This window comes from Zalophus californianus, chromosome 2 (assembly GCF_009762305.2).
Source record: "Zalophus californianus isolate mZalCal1 chromosome 2, mZalCal1.pri.v2, whole genome shotgun sequence".
NCBI lineage: Eukaryota > Metazoa > Chordata > Mammalia > Carnivora > Otariidae > Zalophus > Zalophus californianus.
In genome coordinates, this window is record NC_045596.1 from 157,656,854 (window position 1) to 157,673,802 (window position 16,949).

Below are 16,949 nucleotides of genomic sequence, written 5' to 3' on the forward strand. Positions count from 1 at the left end.
AACCACTGGCTCTTACCATTTTGTCACATGTGAAAGTTTATAGGCATGACTTCATCACAAACACTTCCAACAAAGCCACTCTCCTGTGATCACGTCTAAGAAAAATAACATTACTTCTGCCATTATCGCCTAATACCTGTGCAAATTCAAATGCCCCCCCATTGTTTCAAAAATGTCTTTTATAGCTTCCTTTTTGTATCCAGTATCCAATCGAAGTGTTGAAATGTATTTGTGTAATGTCTCTTTCTTGTCTTTTAATGGAGAACAGCCCAGCACATTTTTTTAAAAAATGACGTTGACTTTTTTGTAGTCTTCAGACCAGTTGGTTTGTACATTTTTCCTACTCTGGATTCCTGACCTCTTATCCATTTGGTTGCCTGAGAATTTGGTTATGGACTTCTTTTCTTCTCAATTTACATGCATGATGATTTCATCCAGGACTGTGGCTTTGGATAGCTTATTTATGCCAACGACTCCCAAATGTATCTTCTCAGCCTGGGCCTGTCTCCTAAACTCCTGACTCCAGCCGCTTCCTAGTGGTCTCACAGACATTTCAAGTTTTCTAACAGAACTCCTTGTCTGCTCCCCAAAACTTCCTCTGCCTGCAGTCCTTCTCTTTTGAATTGATGGCAACTCCACCTCTCCATTTATTCAAGCCAAAAAAACTTAGAATCATCCTTGATTCTGTGTCTCACCATGTGTTACACTCCACATCCGATTGTCTGGAAACCGTGTTCACTCAGAATACACTGGGAACCTGACCGCGTTCCCCCACCTCATTTGCTTTCACCCTGGGTCCACCATCTTCATCTGTGGTCAGGATTACCAGCTAACAATTCCTCCTAAGCTGTTCTGTGGCAGCCTCATCTGAACACAGAAACCACGCTGCTCCTTTACAAGCTCAAGTAGTTATATTACTCCCCTACTCAAAACCTTCCGACGTGCTCAGTTTCCCTCAAAAGTTTAGCCAAAGTCCTTCGCTAGCCTCAGATAGGTCCCCCGTGACCCCTCTGCCCCCTCCCTTCTGTTCATGCCGCTCCACCTGTTCTCAGCACACCAAGCCTGATCCAGACTCAAAGCTTTTTGCACTAGCTGGGCACACACCCTCCAGATCCGCAGGATTCACTCCCTCACCTCCCTTGGGTCCTTGCTCAAGTAGCAACTTCTCAAAGAGGCCTATTCCAACCATCCTTCTCAAAATTGCAATTGCCCCACCTGCGTGTGCCAGTGTGCACGCAGGCGCACACACACACGAGCACACGTCTGATCCCTTTACATATTTGTTTTCTTCATACCTATTTGTATATTGTATATCATACCATATTGTATATCACCTTCTTTTTAAAAAAGATTTTATTCATTCATTTGAGAGAGAGAGAGCTCCTGGGCACACCTACAGGGGGGAGGGGCAGAGGGAGAGGGAGAAGCAGACTCCCCGCTGAGCAGGGAGCCTGACTTGGGTCTTGATCCCAGGACCCTGAGATCATGACCTGAACCAAAGGCAGGAACCTAATAGACTGAGCCACCCAGGCGCCCCTGTACATCACCTACTAACATGCTCTACAATTTACCAATGTATTATATTTATTCATTTTCTCCACCCCTCCTGAATGTTAGCTCCCTGGGGGCAGGAGTGGAGGTGACCTGAGGAACTGAGCAAAGACCTGAAGAAGGCATGAAGACATCTAGAAGCAGACAAGGGGTGTGGGTAATAAACTGTACATATATGTTAGAAAAGCCCCTATCAGGTACAGTGCCGGGGAAGCACTGAGTGAGAATTGGCTATTATTAATCTTTAGTCCATCCTTCATTCAAGGTAGAAAATTAATGCTGAGAATATAATGAATGGTTTATTATCAAGCCAGCTATATTTTTTAAAGGCTACTTGGCAGGGACGCACTGAATAAGGGGGTAAATATCACAGGCTGAGAGTCCACAGATACCGAATCATGCCAAGTGGATTCAATCAGGAGTCTGGCTCTCCCAGGCTGAGCAGAAGTCCTGCTCTGTTGCTTCTAATGTGTGCTCTCAGCCACAGTTTTTCTGGGCCTGTTTATAAAAATGAGGGAGGTGGTTGATAAAAATAATGCCTAGAGTTTACTAAAGTAATGGTCAGTTAGCTTTGGATGCAGGGACCCTCTTGGGAATTAGACAGAAAATAGCAATGACTGTTAGGACTGGCAGGTTCATTCTCTGTGTTAACTTGGCTTGACGCTGTTGTGTATTATAACAAGCACAATTTTGGCGTCTTCATCCTGTCCCTGATCCTGGACTCCCAGAGAGATCAAAAGGAAATGCAAAACAAAACTTTTCAAAGATTTGGATATTTAACAGTCTCATTTAAAAGAATTTTTTTTTTAAAGATTTTACTAATGAGAGACAGAGAGACAGAGAGAGAGAGACAGAGGGAAAAGCAGGCTCCCTACTGAGCAGGAAACCCGATGCAGGACTGGATCCCAGGACCCTGGGATCATGACCTGAGCTGAAGGTAGACACTCAACCAACTGAGACACCCAGGTGCCCAACAGTCTCATTTTATACCCTTTTTTAAAATCCCTTGTTCTCCAATCTCTCCATATTGCCTGGACTTGAGAAAGGAGAATGTATTACCAGCTTCTCGTGGGGTAAATTTGTTTCCCATATATCCTCTACTTTACCCCAAATAAGCCCAGAACCCTCTGGCTACAGATCTACTCCAGCCCTGCTCCAAGCAGGCAAGGTAGCCTACAGCATCCACGTCCTGGAGAAAAACCCAAATGACAGCAGAGGCCAAAAGGAACCCTGCCAAAGGAAGCTGCTGCGTGAAGGGCTCTTGGCACAGTGAGAGCCTTCTGGGCATATTCTATGTAAAGCGGACCTGCTTAAAATATGAGACCTTTCCGAAGTCAGCTTTTAAACGAGCCATCCTACTCTCTAATGCAATGACCCAGCGTCAGACTGTCTGGGGAAGAGGAGGAAGGGGACAACGTGCTTGGTTATCGGGATAATTTATCTACGTGGAACCAAATATCAACATGCTGGCTGTGTCTGTGTGCTCTTTGTCCAGGCAGCTGCCCCTCGGCTGCCACGTAAGTACAGAGAATGCCCACTGGGGAAAGGGTAATGGGCTATGCTCCTGCAGCTCTGCAGGCCCTGGGCTCCCCCTCCCCCCCGCCGCCCCAGTGCATATACCCTTCTCCTATGTTCTGAGGGAAGTATCCACAAGTTCCCTTGGGGGAGATCTCAAAAGATTTTCCATTTTCTTTAGCATCCACCCAGGGCTAGGAAGCATGGAAACCTGTGACTGTATTACAAATTAAGTTCCTTATATGCAAGGCACCCAGCAGGAGCGGGAAGCCCTACGGATGGCTGTAGACACGGTTGTTGACTCAGGGGGAGACAGATTATGAATGCCTTAGGACTCAATTTTGTAGAGGCAAAACATTCTGAATGATGGCATGGTGCCCCATTCACATTTCCACTCCAGCAAAAGCTGGAGAATCTGGGACGGATGATGTTTAACTATAAGCTCACACCACAACTATTTCCTTCTGATCTAGTCCTTACCCACCAACACCTTAGCAGGTTGCTAGTTTTTCCTAAAGGATGTGCTTCAGGGTGCCTGGGTAGCTCATTCAGTTGAGAGACTGACTTTTGGTTTTGGCTCAGGTCATGATCTCAGGGCATGATCTCAGGGTGGTGAGATGGAGCCCCTGCTCCAGCTCTCTCTCTCTCTCTCAAATAAATAAATCTTTTAAATAGGGATGTGCTTCAATTCTTTTGAAAATTAAACTCATAAACCTCATTCATTTATCTGTATTATACAGAAAAATTAATTAAACAAATTCAGAAGCCTGGGCTGGCTCTTGCAGGTAATAGAACACTCCTGGAACACGGTTGAGCAACCTGCAATTATTTTAAGGAAATAAAGAGGTTTAGGTGTTTTTGTAGAAAGATTCCACTTGGAATGTAACACTTTGCACACCGCCACATACATACACTCAGTTAAGAGGTGGCCCTATATTCTGTCTGCGCACGTAGAAATGTTGAGATTGCAGAGAATAACAATGAGAGTAGAACATCATTTACGGTAATTTGCACGTTGGCGACCTCTTAAGGAAGGAACGACTTGGAACCCGGCCTCAGCCCCCAAAGTACTGAGTGCCAGGCCTGTCACCGCCCCCTCAGTAGGCGAATGACTACAAACAAGTTAGGGGACAACCCTGCACCTCAACATCCCATCCCTGGAACTGAGATAATGACATCTGCCTACTTATCTCAAAGGGACATCAATGAGATCATGGATGCCCAAGCTGAGCAAGACACCAGACACTGAAAACTGCCGGAAAGGGTCTGTCTGACCCCCAAGGTCAGGCCGTGTGCGTGAAACTCCTCTGGATGGGCTCTGGGGACGCAGCGATGCACCTGATCACGTCCCAGGCTTTGAGGCTTTCGCGAGGACTCATCCAGGCGGCGGGCTGCCAGTTTCGGACAGAGTAGCTGCGGTCTGGCCGCGCGCGTCTGGGCCGCCTGGGCTGCTCCCGGGCTACCAGGCTTCGGAGCACCCGGCCCCCAAGCCGCAGGACCGGCCGCTCCACCGCGCGACTGCCGCGCCGTTTATTTGACCTGGATCCCAGCTGGCCCTACGCACACACGCACGCACACGCGCACGCACGCATGCACGCACAGCCGCCGGGGTCGAACGTGTATTTTTCCAGGGGTGGCGAGGCGCTGTCAGTCTGCGGGCCGGCGGCCGGGGCGCCGGGGCGGGGGGGTGGTTGTGCCGGGCGAAGGGGGCGCGCCGGCGGCGGGCGCCGGAATGTTAATTGAAATGCTGCTGGCAGCGCGGCGCTGATAAGCGTCGCCGAGCAGCGCCGCGGCCCCCGAATCAGTGCGCGCGCCGCCCGTCCCCGGGAGGCCCGCACCGAGGAGCCCCGCCCTCTGCGGCCCAGGATTCGCCCGTTTACTCCGGACGTGTGGCGGGCGCGCGGAAGGCGGGGTCTGGCGGGAAGACTCAACTGTCTCCGCCGCGAAAGGCCGGCGACGGGGGTGGTGGGGAAACGACCGGGAGAAATCGAGAAGCTGCTGTTCTTTATATCATCAGTAAAAGAAATCTCTTCGCCCCGATCCCCTCTCCGCTCCACACGCAGGCTCTTCCCCTAACCCTGAGATTTTCGCGCCTGTGTTCTGGGGTTCGCGGACAGCGTCTCCGAAAGTGATCTCAGGCAAACCGTTAACGTGGCCCCAGGACAGCCGTTTGGGAGAAGATAGCATTCGATCCTTAGCTCACACTGTACACTCGAAATACACACTCCATATAGATTTAAATGTAAACGAAACCGGGCAAGTACTAGAAGAAAATATGGGTGAATTCCTCTTTAATCGTGGTGTAGGGAAAGGTTTTGTCACTTTGGCTCGGATCCGGAGAAAATAAAAGAGAAGATTAATGCAAGCGATTACATTTTAAAATGCATGACCAAAAGCACTATAAAAGAAGTCAGAAGACAGCTGACAAACAGGAATAAAATATTTGCAACATATAGCACAGATACCCCAAATCGCTGATACATAGAAAACTCTTAAAAACTGATAGAATATGGAAGAAAGATACAATTTAAATAGATGTGTGTTTTTTATATTTGTATGTATATTGTTCATGCATATGTATATCTACATACATAGACATATGTAAATATCCTTAAAAATATAAATAGATGTCCTATCTCACTCATAATTAGAGAAATTCAAATTAAAACAACACGGGGTATCATTTCTCACCTATCAGATTGGTGAAAATTAAAAGGTAGAAGACATTCAGTTATCTAGGCTGCTACAAGGGAGGTAGGCACTCTCATACTTTGCTTGTGGAATGCAAGCCTGTACAACCATTCTGGAGAGGAATTTGACAATGCCTAAATAAATTATACATGCATTTACTTTTGACCCATAACCTACTTCTAGCTGTATCTCTGAAGATACACTTCTAGCAATATCAAAACGCATAGCAACAATGTCATTCGTAATGCAAAGTATTGGGAAAATCTAAATACTTATGCACAGGAAATTAGTTGAATGTGGCACATTCACACACAATGAGCAACTATAAAAAAGAATAAGGTAGATCTCTCTGAACCAGTAGGGTGTGGTGTCCAGGATATATTGTTAAGTGAAAAGAGCAAATTATAAGAGTATCTCTAAGAAGGCATGGGAGCTGGGTGCATCCCTGGTTCTGGGGAGGAGTCTGTGCTAGGGAGGGAACTTTAGGTGTGTGACTGTAGGTGAGCCTACATAAAAAAGGATGCATGGGTAATCAACCCACCTCTTCAATATGACAATCAGACTCACATCATAGATCTTGATGATGAAAATATAATTAAAGTAAAAAAATGTCATCCTTCATCAAGCAAGTGAAATTAAGCCCATTATTGTCGGTCCACCAGATAAAAGTGCGCTGGCAAGATTCTATAACAAAAGTTCACTGGTCTTTTCCCCTACTGGACCGGATACTCCTAGAGGGTCCTGGAATGTGTGCTATTTATCTTTGTGTCCTAAGTGCCTTGCAAACTGCCTTATATATAGGGTGACCATATGTCGTGGTTTGTCTGGAACAATTGTGGTTTGTGCCTGACATCCCATTCAGTGAGTGTTTCCTTCCTTTAACAAAATGTCCTTGGTTTGGAGGATTGATTATATGATTACCTTCCCTTATGTAATAGGCACTCAGAAAATATCTACTGAATCAAATAAAATAATTCAGAAAATATTGAAGTAATAGTTTCAGTGAAATTTTAAAATGTGTAGTGAATTTTTCTTAGAAACAAGGGTGCTAAGAAGTACTGAGTGAAGAAGTAGGAAGAAACAGGGGCGCTGGGTGGCTCAGTCCTTAAGCATCTGCCTTCGGCTCAGGTCATGATCCCAGGGTCCTGGGATTGAGCCCTGCATCAAGGCTCCCCGCACCATGGGGAGTCTGCTCCCTCTCCCTCTGCCTCTCCCCCTGCTTGTGTTCCCTCTCTAGCTGTGTTTCTCTCTGTCAAATAAATAAATAAAACCTTTAAAAAAGGAAGAAGAAGTAGGGAAAAACACAAGATGATTACTAAACAACGGCATGCATCTTAGTCTGTGTGCTCTAAAGGAAAGAGCACCATACTGAAAATGAGATATATGTGACCCCAAACAGATTTCTTAAGCTCTCTTTGTCTTGGTTTTCTCTTTTGCAACCTGGAAGTAATAACTGCTTTACACACCTCTCAGAGTTATTTTGAGAATAATCTGAGTTATTTTTCAAATCTTCATTCTTCTCTTGGGAAATCCAAGTGTGAGCAAGGAGAGTAGAAGTAAAGGGCAATAACTTTGTGTTTGTGATGCAGGCATATGGTAGAAAGAACCAGGATCCCTATCGAGAAAATCTGGATTCTGCCCTGCTATTTGGTAGCTGTGTGGTCTGGCACCGTAAGTAACCTCCGTGTTCTTAAAAGAAAAAATGAGAAACCATCATTTTTTAAAAATGAGAAAATTTAATGAGTGGTTTTGAAAGGATTTGCCTTAAGACCATAGTTATGCAATCTGTGGGGGGAAAAAAAAGCTTTGAAGATCTGCACCAACAGTTATGAATAGTGCGAGATTTTCCATGTCCTGGGTATATCCTAGACATGGGACAGCTTATTTTGAGCAAAGGAAAGAGGTAGAAAGGGCACAGACACTGATGTTGCAGCAAGGATATCCTGGGTATAAAGCAACAGCCATCCACAGGTAGCAATTAGAAGCATAATATCAATACAGAAATCTTATTAAATACCACTACTTTATAACAACAAGAAGGACTACCCATATTATGCTACCTTGTCAGGTAAAGAAGGGAAAATGTTTTTTTAAGAAATACATGTGTCTGATCAGTTATGGGGTGGGAAGCACAAAAAGAATAAAGTGATGAGATTGGGAATGTGTAGGAACTGGGGAAGGATGGGGAGTGGGCATGAGAATGAGAATAGAAAGGGTAAAGATGTAGTGGTCACATCTTTGAATACACATTTTTGCATAACTTTTGCTTTTAGAATTATGTTAATGTTTCACATACTCAAAAAATAAACATTATTATGTTATTTTAAAATCGGTCCCAGTGAAAGAGACAGTGGCCAGCAGAAAGTGCAACCATGGGCAATTCAGTTTCCCCAGCCCTGGGTGGGCCAGATACCTCTGGACCAGTCCCCAGAGTATGCTAGAGACTATCCCCAGGCAAACAAGGCAGATTTCTTTATGCAACAAATGTTTATTGGAGACCTACTATGTACCAGTTGCTAGCCTAGGCCCTGAAGATACACTGTGGAACAGACCCAGAGCAAAGTCCCAGTCTAGTCTAGTGGGGATCCTGCTACCTGTGAAAGACCTTAGTTGATTTCCTGCAGGCCCATGAGGCCCCAGAGCCAGACTTCACTTGGAGTTGCCTGTTGTGTATAGAATTTTAAAGAGGGAATCCCTTCATTTTAAGAAAGTCTGAAAGAAACTGCCCCGGGAGAAGGGGGGGAGACATGTTAACTGTGGATGGGAAGAGATTCAATATACATCGTGCACAAATTCTATATGATTGTGCACAGTATCACACTGCATGGGAATCATTTAAAAGTCTGTCTCCTGTGCACGACTGGGCTAAGAGAAAGGGGCTGAGGTTTCTCATTTCCTTAGTAGATTCAGAGCTTGGACCGAGCTGGCCCAGGGTAGGTGCTTCAAATATGTTTATGGACCTAGTTTGGTTTGCTAGCATTTTATTTATTGTGTGACCTAAGTGGGCTAAGGTGGATCCACTCACAACTCTGACATGGCTGGCTCCATTTATTTATTTTATTTTATTTTATTTTATTTTATTTTATTTTATTTTATTTATTTTATATGATTTTACTTACTTATTTGACAGAGAGAGAGTGAGAGAGCACAGGCAGGGGGAGCAGCAGAGGGAGGGGAAGAAGCAGGCTGCAGGCTGAGCAGGGAGCCCAAGGCGGGATCAATCCCAGGATCCCGGGATCATGACCCAACCAAAGGCAGACGCCCAACCTACTGAGCCACCCAGGCGCCCCTCCATCTCATTTTAAGAATAGAGATGAGGTGAGGCACCAGCGGGGCTCATTCAGTTAAGCATCAGACTCTGATTTCAGCTCAGGTCTTAAACTCAGGATCTTGAGTTCAAGCGCCTTCTCCCCCTTCCTGCGGGGCATGGAGCCTACTTAAAACAAACGAACAAACGAATAAATAGTCAATATTAAAAAAGAGGAAGAAGAAGAATAGAGATGACGACCTCTCCACTCATGAGCTAGGGACACACACACACCACCAGCACCACACTGTCTGGGCTGTGCCGGGTCCTGCCTAAGAGGCTGGGGACATTTTCTGCTCTTGACGCCCGGCCTAAGCTACTCCTTGTCCCTCCCGGATGCCACCGCTGTGGCCAGCGGCCAGGTCGCTCGCATTGCCCTTTGGCCGCGGGGCAGTGTTGTTGTGGTTGCAATGGACCGGGCGGGTAAGATGCACGTTATGGGTTCCACTCTCCCGAGGGGGCGCTCCCAGTGCGCTCTAGCGTTAAAGGAGGAGGAGGAAGGGGTGACACCGAAGCCCGGCCTGTTTGCTGCAACGTTCGGGTCCCGGGGGCCTGGAGGTGACTTGGGGAGAGCGAGACCCGGGCAAGGGGAGAGCAAGAAAAGAGGAGACCGGTACAGCGACGTTTGCTCCGACGTACTGCGCGCCGGGGACGGGCGAGGCAGGAGCACAGCCTCTCTCCCCGCCCCGGTTGGGCAAGAGCGGTCCGCGCACCTCTCTCCAGGCTTGCTCTGGGTGTGCCGGAGCCTGAGCCCAAGCCGCCCTTTCCCTAACGCAGACTCGGTCTGCACCAATTGCGAGGCGCCAGAAAGCCTTTTCATGTCCCAAATCTCTAACAAACCAGGAGAGGAAAATAAAGCTGGAACCAAAGAACAGGATTTGAACTCTGGGCTTTTGATACCACGACCCTCTCAATGTGTCCTTTTTTCTCCGACTTCGTAGAGCGCGATAGTCCACCCGATAGTCCACCGCGCTGGCCGCTGATTGGCGCTTGATGTCTTTATCCCGGGTCACCCCCAGCCGCAGCTTGCAAGGCCAGGACTGAGCAAAGCTACTGGAACCCCCGAGGGGGGGGGGGGAGCGTCTACCTGGCGTGCTCTTAATGAAAATATTCTAAATTCACCCACTTTCGGGTGTCTGGGTGGTTGAAGTAAATACCCACAGAGAGGAGGATAAGATCATACTATTTTTCTAGGAAGTCATGAGATATGTTTTATGAGCATTAAGATATTTGATTCATTAATATTTGTTCTACTTATTTATCCTGAGGAAATAATCCAAAGTGTTGACAAAGTTGAAGGCATGAAGATGTTCTCTGAAGCTTTATTTAGTGATAAAAAAAATAGATAAAATCTAAAACTATAAACACAGTCTATTATGAATCATCCATAACAAGGACTATATATTGTAATTTTAAAATACATTTGTAAAAAACTATTTAATGAAGTCCTGGACATGCTTATATGTAAATTTAAAATATACAAATTCACATAGAGCCTATGCAAAGACATATAAAGAAGGAAGTGAGCTAAATGTCCTCTCTGGATGACTCTTGTTTTCTTTTCAACTTTCTCTTATTTTCTTTTTTCCCCCAAAGGATGAATGATGACTTTTATAATTAGAAAAAAAAATTAAAGAAATGTATGTGCTATCACAAGATTTCAAGGTCTCTGGAGGGCAAAGCCATATCTCTTTCAGACAAAAAGGTGGGGATGTACTGTTTTGACAAAACCAGATTCCTGGTGCGCCCTGCTGTTGGAGAGCTGGGCCACCTCAGATTCGTTTAACCTCTCTGATAGTGACTCCTCACTGAAAAACACAGGAAGGAAGGAAGGAAGGAAGGAAGGAAGGAAGGAAGGAAGGAAGGAAGGAAGGAAGGAAGGAAGGAAGGAAGGAAGGAGATACTGGAAACATTTGGGGTATAGCTTTGATGTAAAGATTAAATGATATGATGTATAAGAAATCATTAGTTGGTTGTGCTGAAATTTTTGCGCCCACTAACCTAGGGAGATGAATTCGATTTATCTGGATTTCAGGTAGTAATAGAGCCCAGACAGTTCTTGTAACATTGAATTCTCTTAAGAAGTTCTATTTAAGAAACAGTTGATCTGAAATCCCAAAAAAGAACTCTACTGAGATTTCATTTTGATTAAAAGATATTTTTAAACTCGCTAGAGTCTGTGCTGAGACTGCCGACCCTAACTCATGTTTTCTTAATTGAACCAATGTAGCATGAGTAATAGCAGGGAACGGTCATTGGGGTTTCACACACATTCTCACAATCATCCTCTGATGGGCCTATTCTTATCTCCATTTTAAAATTAAGCCTAAGTTTACAGAGGTAAATACTTTGCCCAAATACCACAGTTGATATGTTCCAGAGCAAGGCTAGACATGTTGACTCCACCCCCACAATCACAGCTACTGTACACACACTCTCTCTCTTTTTAAAGATTTTATTTATTTATTTGACAGAGAGATAGGGAGAGCCAAAGAGCACAAGAGGTGGGGGATGGCAGAGGGAGAGGGAGCAGCAGACTTCCCGCTGAGCAGGGAGCCTGATGCAGGGCTTGATCCCAGGCCTCTAGGACCATGATCGGCCAAAAGCAGACGCTTAACCGACTGAGCCATCCAGGCGCCCCCACACTGTCTCTCTTCACTCGGTGCCAGCCTTGTCCGAGGAGGTTTTCTGAAGATCTAATGCTGGTCAAAATTTCCCACCCCTTCGGGGCGGGGGAAGGGGGGCACGACGTAACAGGCAGGCACGCTGAAAACAATCAACTTTAGGAAGAATAAAGGGGAGGGAGAGAAGGAACTGGAGGCGAGGAAGGGCAAGGTGAGCCCCTGTCTGGCACCTTCCTGAGGGCTGGGGTTATATTACCTTTCCTTGTCCCCACTCATTCACAGAGCCTGCAAAGAGGCCAGGGGGCCCCCCAGTATAGCTTCCTAGCCCTTTCTTCGCGCCGGGAGCTGAGAGGCTCTTCCTAAGAAGTGGCCGATCTTGGTTCCCCAGACCCGGATTCTGCTCTAAGCGAGAAGTTTCCCGCTTAATCTAGGCATAGACGAGTCAAGACTAGCTTCGCCGCCGCCCGGCCTCTGCTCCCTGGACCCAGCTCCCCCCGGCGGGGCCCCCACCCCGCGCCCACTAAGACTCCAGCGTGTTCCTCCAATCCCACGGGTGCCCAGCTGTCTCCACCTCAGTTTTCCTCGGCCGAAGAGTGGAGAGTTGAGTTAAGGCCAGGCCCGATGGATAGGCTTGGGTTGCAGAGCAAGGGTTCCACCCCCCCAAGCCCACAAATCCTCTAGGAGAGCTCCCTTCGGCCGGGGATTGACCTCGGCAGCTCGGGCCTGTACCGTATGCACCGAGGGACGAGCCGCGCGCCCTACGCTCTCCCGTTTCCCTTGCTTTTGAGAACGGTCAACACAAACCAAATCTTTCCGGAAGGTGGCTGGGGGTTGGAGAGGAATTAGAAGGGCGCGGGAAGAAAGCGCCTGGGGGAGGAAGGTGCGGGTTAGCACGTGGTTTCTGCCTGGACCAATGAGGGTTGGCGATCTCGTCGCTTGGCCTCGGTCATCCCGCCGGCTGGGATGGCCCAGAGGAAGGCGCAGTGCTGGATACTGGGCGTCTGCCCCAGACCTTGGGTCTGCGGTGCTTGCAGCGACAAGACGGGAAGCTCAGGGCCCTGCGCTCCTGGGGGACGGGGGCCTCCCCAGCCCTGCCTCCTTCGCCTTCGGGATGCTGCTGAACCCTGTCACCTCCACCCCCTTCTCGGTCAATGACATCCTGAGGCTGGAGCGAGAGCAGATTGGTTCCGAGTCCTTGCAACTCCGGTGTGCACGTAGGAGCCCTGAAAGCTTTCAGTGTCTGCGAATGGTCCCAGAACCGCGAAAGGCTGAGGTTCCCAGCACCTGCAGGGCCGGCGGCGGCGACCGCGGGAGAAGGCAGGACGAGTCGGGGTCTTCTGGTGGTCCCTGTGAGATGGTCACGGAGATGGACGCGGAACGGGTGGGGCAGCCACGTAAGTACTCGTGCTCAGGTCTTGGCCCCTCAGGGAGATCACGGCTGTGGGGGGATGGTCACTACAAGCTGGCGCGTGCGGGTAACACGCGTCTCTGGGTCCTTCCTGCTCCAAGGGCCTAGCCCCATTTGCTCTTATTTGAGATTCCAAATGACAGATCTCTCAACCCCTTCTACCATCTCCTCCGGACACCCAGTGTGCTTCCCGCGCCCCTATCCAAATAAGGTCCCGCATCTTAGGCATTCATAATTTCCACAGCCTGGCCTCTGATACCCCAAAACGTATCAACCCCCACTCACAGCCACACTCCCCAGAAACTCCAGCTTCTCTTTCTTACAGCGAAACCCTCCACAGTATCTTAGCTGTGCTCCGTGGCCACCAGACTTCCCCGCCAGGTCCGCCTCTCTCTACCCTAAAGCGTCTGCCAGAAGTGTAGCCATCAAAGCAGCCGAGCGCCGGAGAGTGAAAACCCGGCCGGCTCTGGGGTCAATCGCAGCCCTTTCTTGGGGCTTGCTAAGTGGCCTGGCCAGCCCAGTCAATCCTCCCCCCGGATTCCTGGTCTGGACAATAAGAGGAGGTGACCAGATCAGGTCATGTCTGAGTCCCTAGGCCTGGACGGCCCTGCGGGCGGGGCGGCCGATCCTCCGCGTCTGGGAGCGTAGTAAGGGGAGCTCCGGTTTCGCTGCTCTGGGAGACGACTCTCCGCTCGCTCTCCGAAAGCACAACCTTGGGCGCGGACAGCGAGGCCCCGGCACCTGCATCCAGCGGCAGGAAGGCAAGGAGCGGGCAGTGAGTTGTGTTGCCTTGTCTCCTGCGACCCGGGAAGCCTCCGCAGGGGAGTCTCGACGTTCGGAGGGATGAAAAAGCCTGTCTTCCTCTCCACAAATCTCTGCACCTCGGTCTGCAGCCTCCCGGTGTGCGTCTAGGGGCCCCAGCGAGGCCTCGCAGGTCGGCCTTCCTCTGCCAGGCTGGGTCACGGCCCATCCATTCAAGGCGCAAACGAATAAGTAAAGGGGCTAGTTCGCAGTTGTTCGTCGACTGGTAGCCTGGTTATTCATCAACTCCAGGAGCCTGGAGAACATTAAACTTTGCTGTGTTTGCGGAGAAGTCTGGGGGTTTTCTGCAGTGGACTTTAAACACTAATTCCCTCGGAGATGCTTAGCCAACTCTGCGTTCACTCTGGCCTTGCTGAGAAAGGGTCACAGTCCTTTCTGTCACCCTGCAGCCGAAGGCTCGCGAAGCGCGTTCCTCCTCCTCTGGCGAACCCTGGGCAGCATCTAAGCGGCTGCCTGTCCTGGACGCCGAGAAGGGGCCTGCGCCCCGCTCCAGGAACCAAGCCCAGGGCCGCTGCAACAATCGAACCTTCCTGGTAGACGCTGCATGCCTATCTGTCCCCAGCCGAACCACCTTGCTTTCAAGGACTCAGGGCAAGAGGGGCTCCAGACGGTGACCAGGAGGGCACAGGGTGCTGGTACGCACCCGGTCGCCTCGCAGCCCCATGGCCTGCCTGGTCAGGGACTCTCAAATGGGGTCCTGCTAGTTCCAAAGAGTTGCTGAAGGTCAGTTGTTACTTTTCAATTTGCTAAGAATAAAACCCCAGCCCGTATTTTTCCTCTTTGAAAGAAGAGATGTCCCCAGTTTCTCTGAGCACAGGCTTCTCTGAAGGAAGTTTTTATTTCCCCAAACTTCAAATACCAAACAGCCCATCACCTGCCCCCAGGAGATTGTGTCAATGCGGTTGGGAATTTGAAGTCCGGTTGCAATCCGCACCTCCTCTAATTAGGTGCTTCACCTCGCCATGAACTTGCAGCCACTCCACATTCCTGGCTTCTCCTGGCATGCTTTCCCATGAAAACTCAGCCTTTCCTCTCTACCCACCCTTGGGTTAAAAAAGAGCTTAGCCAAGACAGAAGATAGGTGGGAAGAAGGGAAGGAAAGGGTGTATTGCCTCGCGCTTCAGGAACAGCCGCCCCCGGTTGATGGGCTAGGGCACCACCCCGGGGAAGAGGGAGTCAGAGCGAAACCAAGGCCACCTGCTTACCAAAGAGACCCCAAAGGAGAAAGAGGCTGCTTTTTAAAAAGCCAAATGTGGATCTAAACTTTGTATATACCCCCAAGAGACCCTCAGTTTCTGAGCCAAGAATCAGGAGTCAGAAAAATATTCCATTTGCCTTTATTTTGTTTTGCTAATTTGGATTACAGAGCATCTCATCCAAGAAAGATGGGACAGGTCCCTGGTGCAGATGGAGCACTTGACGAGCAAAAAGACAAGGGTGTGTGCAAAGGTGGGGTGAAGGTGGGAGATACTCGGGACACCCGCCCCTGAGCTTGGATCAGAACACCCCGTGATTCGCGGGGGACCACCACGGATAACCAGGCAGACAGGAACCCACGGGCAAGCACGTCACCAAGTTTTCACGCTCTCTCTCGCTCTCTCTATCTCTATCCCTTCCTCTTTCTCCACCCCCTCCTTTCCACCAAGGGCAGTCCAAAATCAATTTCCATCTAACAGTTCCCCCACATTCGCACTTGGTCCTTGCGGCTAAAGCTCCCCCAAACTCGACCACACTTCAGAATCGAATCACAGCGAATCGCCCCCCCCCCACCCATACACAGACATTCTAAGAAGAAAATGAAGTTGTCTTAGACCCTTGATCAGCTAGCTACCTTTTGGGAAAAGGCTGCACACCAGAGACCCTAGAGTGTCACAATTTACGTATGTGCGTGCAGGTACAATCGTGACAGAGCTTGGAGGAAAGGAACCTACGGACCCTCTGGGGACTGGGGGAGGGGTCAGCAGAGGGAACAGAAGGGGACGCGAAATGAAGGCTACCAGGGGAGAGGGGAGTCCCTTAAAAACAACGTTAAGACTTGCTCAGGTAAGCCTGAGGCTGGGCGCTGACGCTGTTCCTTCCTGTGCTTTTAGAGCCGGGCCTCAGCGCAGCCCCGCCCCTCCACGGCGGGACCAGGGGGCCAGAGCGCTGCGTTGGCGACATTGGCATCGGCGCGCGCGGGGACGGCACCGAGCAGCCCAAGGCGCGGCAGCGGCGGAAGCCGCGCGTGCTCTTTTCGCAGGCGCAGGTGCTAGCGCTGGAGCGGCGCTTCAAGCAGCAGCGGTACCTGTCGGCGCCCGAGCGCGAGCACCTGGCCGGCGCGCTGCAGCTCACGCCTACGCAGGTCAAGATCTGGTTCCAGAACCGGCGCTACAAGTGCAAGAGACAGCGCCAGGACAAGTCCCTAGAACTGGCGGGCCACCCCCTAGCGCCGCGCCGGGTGGCGGTGCCCGTGCTGGTGCGGGATGGCAAGCCCTGCCTGGGCCCCGGCGCGCCGGCCTTTGCCGGCCCCTACGGCGCGGCCGCTGCCGCGGCGCCCTATTCCTGTTACGGCGGCTACGCGGGCGCTCCTTTCGGCGCAGCCTACGGCGGGGGCTACGCGGGTGCGCCGCCGGGTCCCGCGCCGCCCGCACCTCTGGCCCGCGCCGGCTTCGCTGGGGGTGGCCCCAGCGCCAGCCCGCAGAGCCATCTGCCCGCCCCGATGCAGGGTGTCAGGGCCTGGTGAGGCGCCTGGGCTCCGTACGGCCACCGTGTCCTGGTGCCCCGTCCCAGCCTCTGCGCACACCCGCTTCGGCCGGGAAGAGCGGCGGCGGCGACGGAGGGAATAGGCGACCCGATGGCACTTCTCCCTGAGCAATCCCCGGAACTGCGAATTGTCCCCAACAGGGACAATTCGGACATCCTGCTGAGGCACGGGGGGACATTCTTCTCCGCAGGGACCTAAAGCCGGCCGCCCACAAAGCAGCACCGGGAGGGAGGAAAGCCTAGGGTGGCTGGCAGTTTCGGGTGTCGGAGCAGTACTGAGGCAGGGGAC

At 50.2% G+C, this 16,949-nt stretch overlaps 1 protein-coding gene across 1 annotated transcript; it reads left to right on the forward strand.

Annotated features, from left to right (window-relative positions):
* Positions 1 to 12,799: 12,799 nt before the first annotated feature.
* Positions 12,800 to 16,640, forward strand: NKX2-6 (NK2 homeobox 6). Its single transcript, XM_027597514.2, has 2 exons — positions 12,800 to 13,082; positions 16,009 to 16,640. Exons 1-2 carry the CDS (start codon positions 12,800 to 12,802, stop codon positions 16,638 to 16,640), a joined length of 915 nt encoding a protein of 304 aa, XP_027453315.1.
* Positions 16,641 to 16,949: the final 309 nt, after the last annotated feature.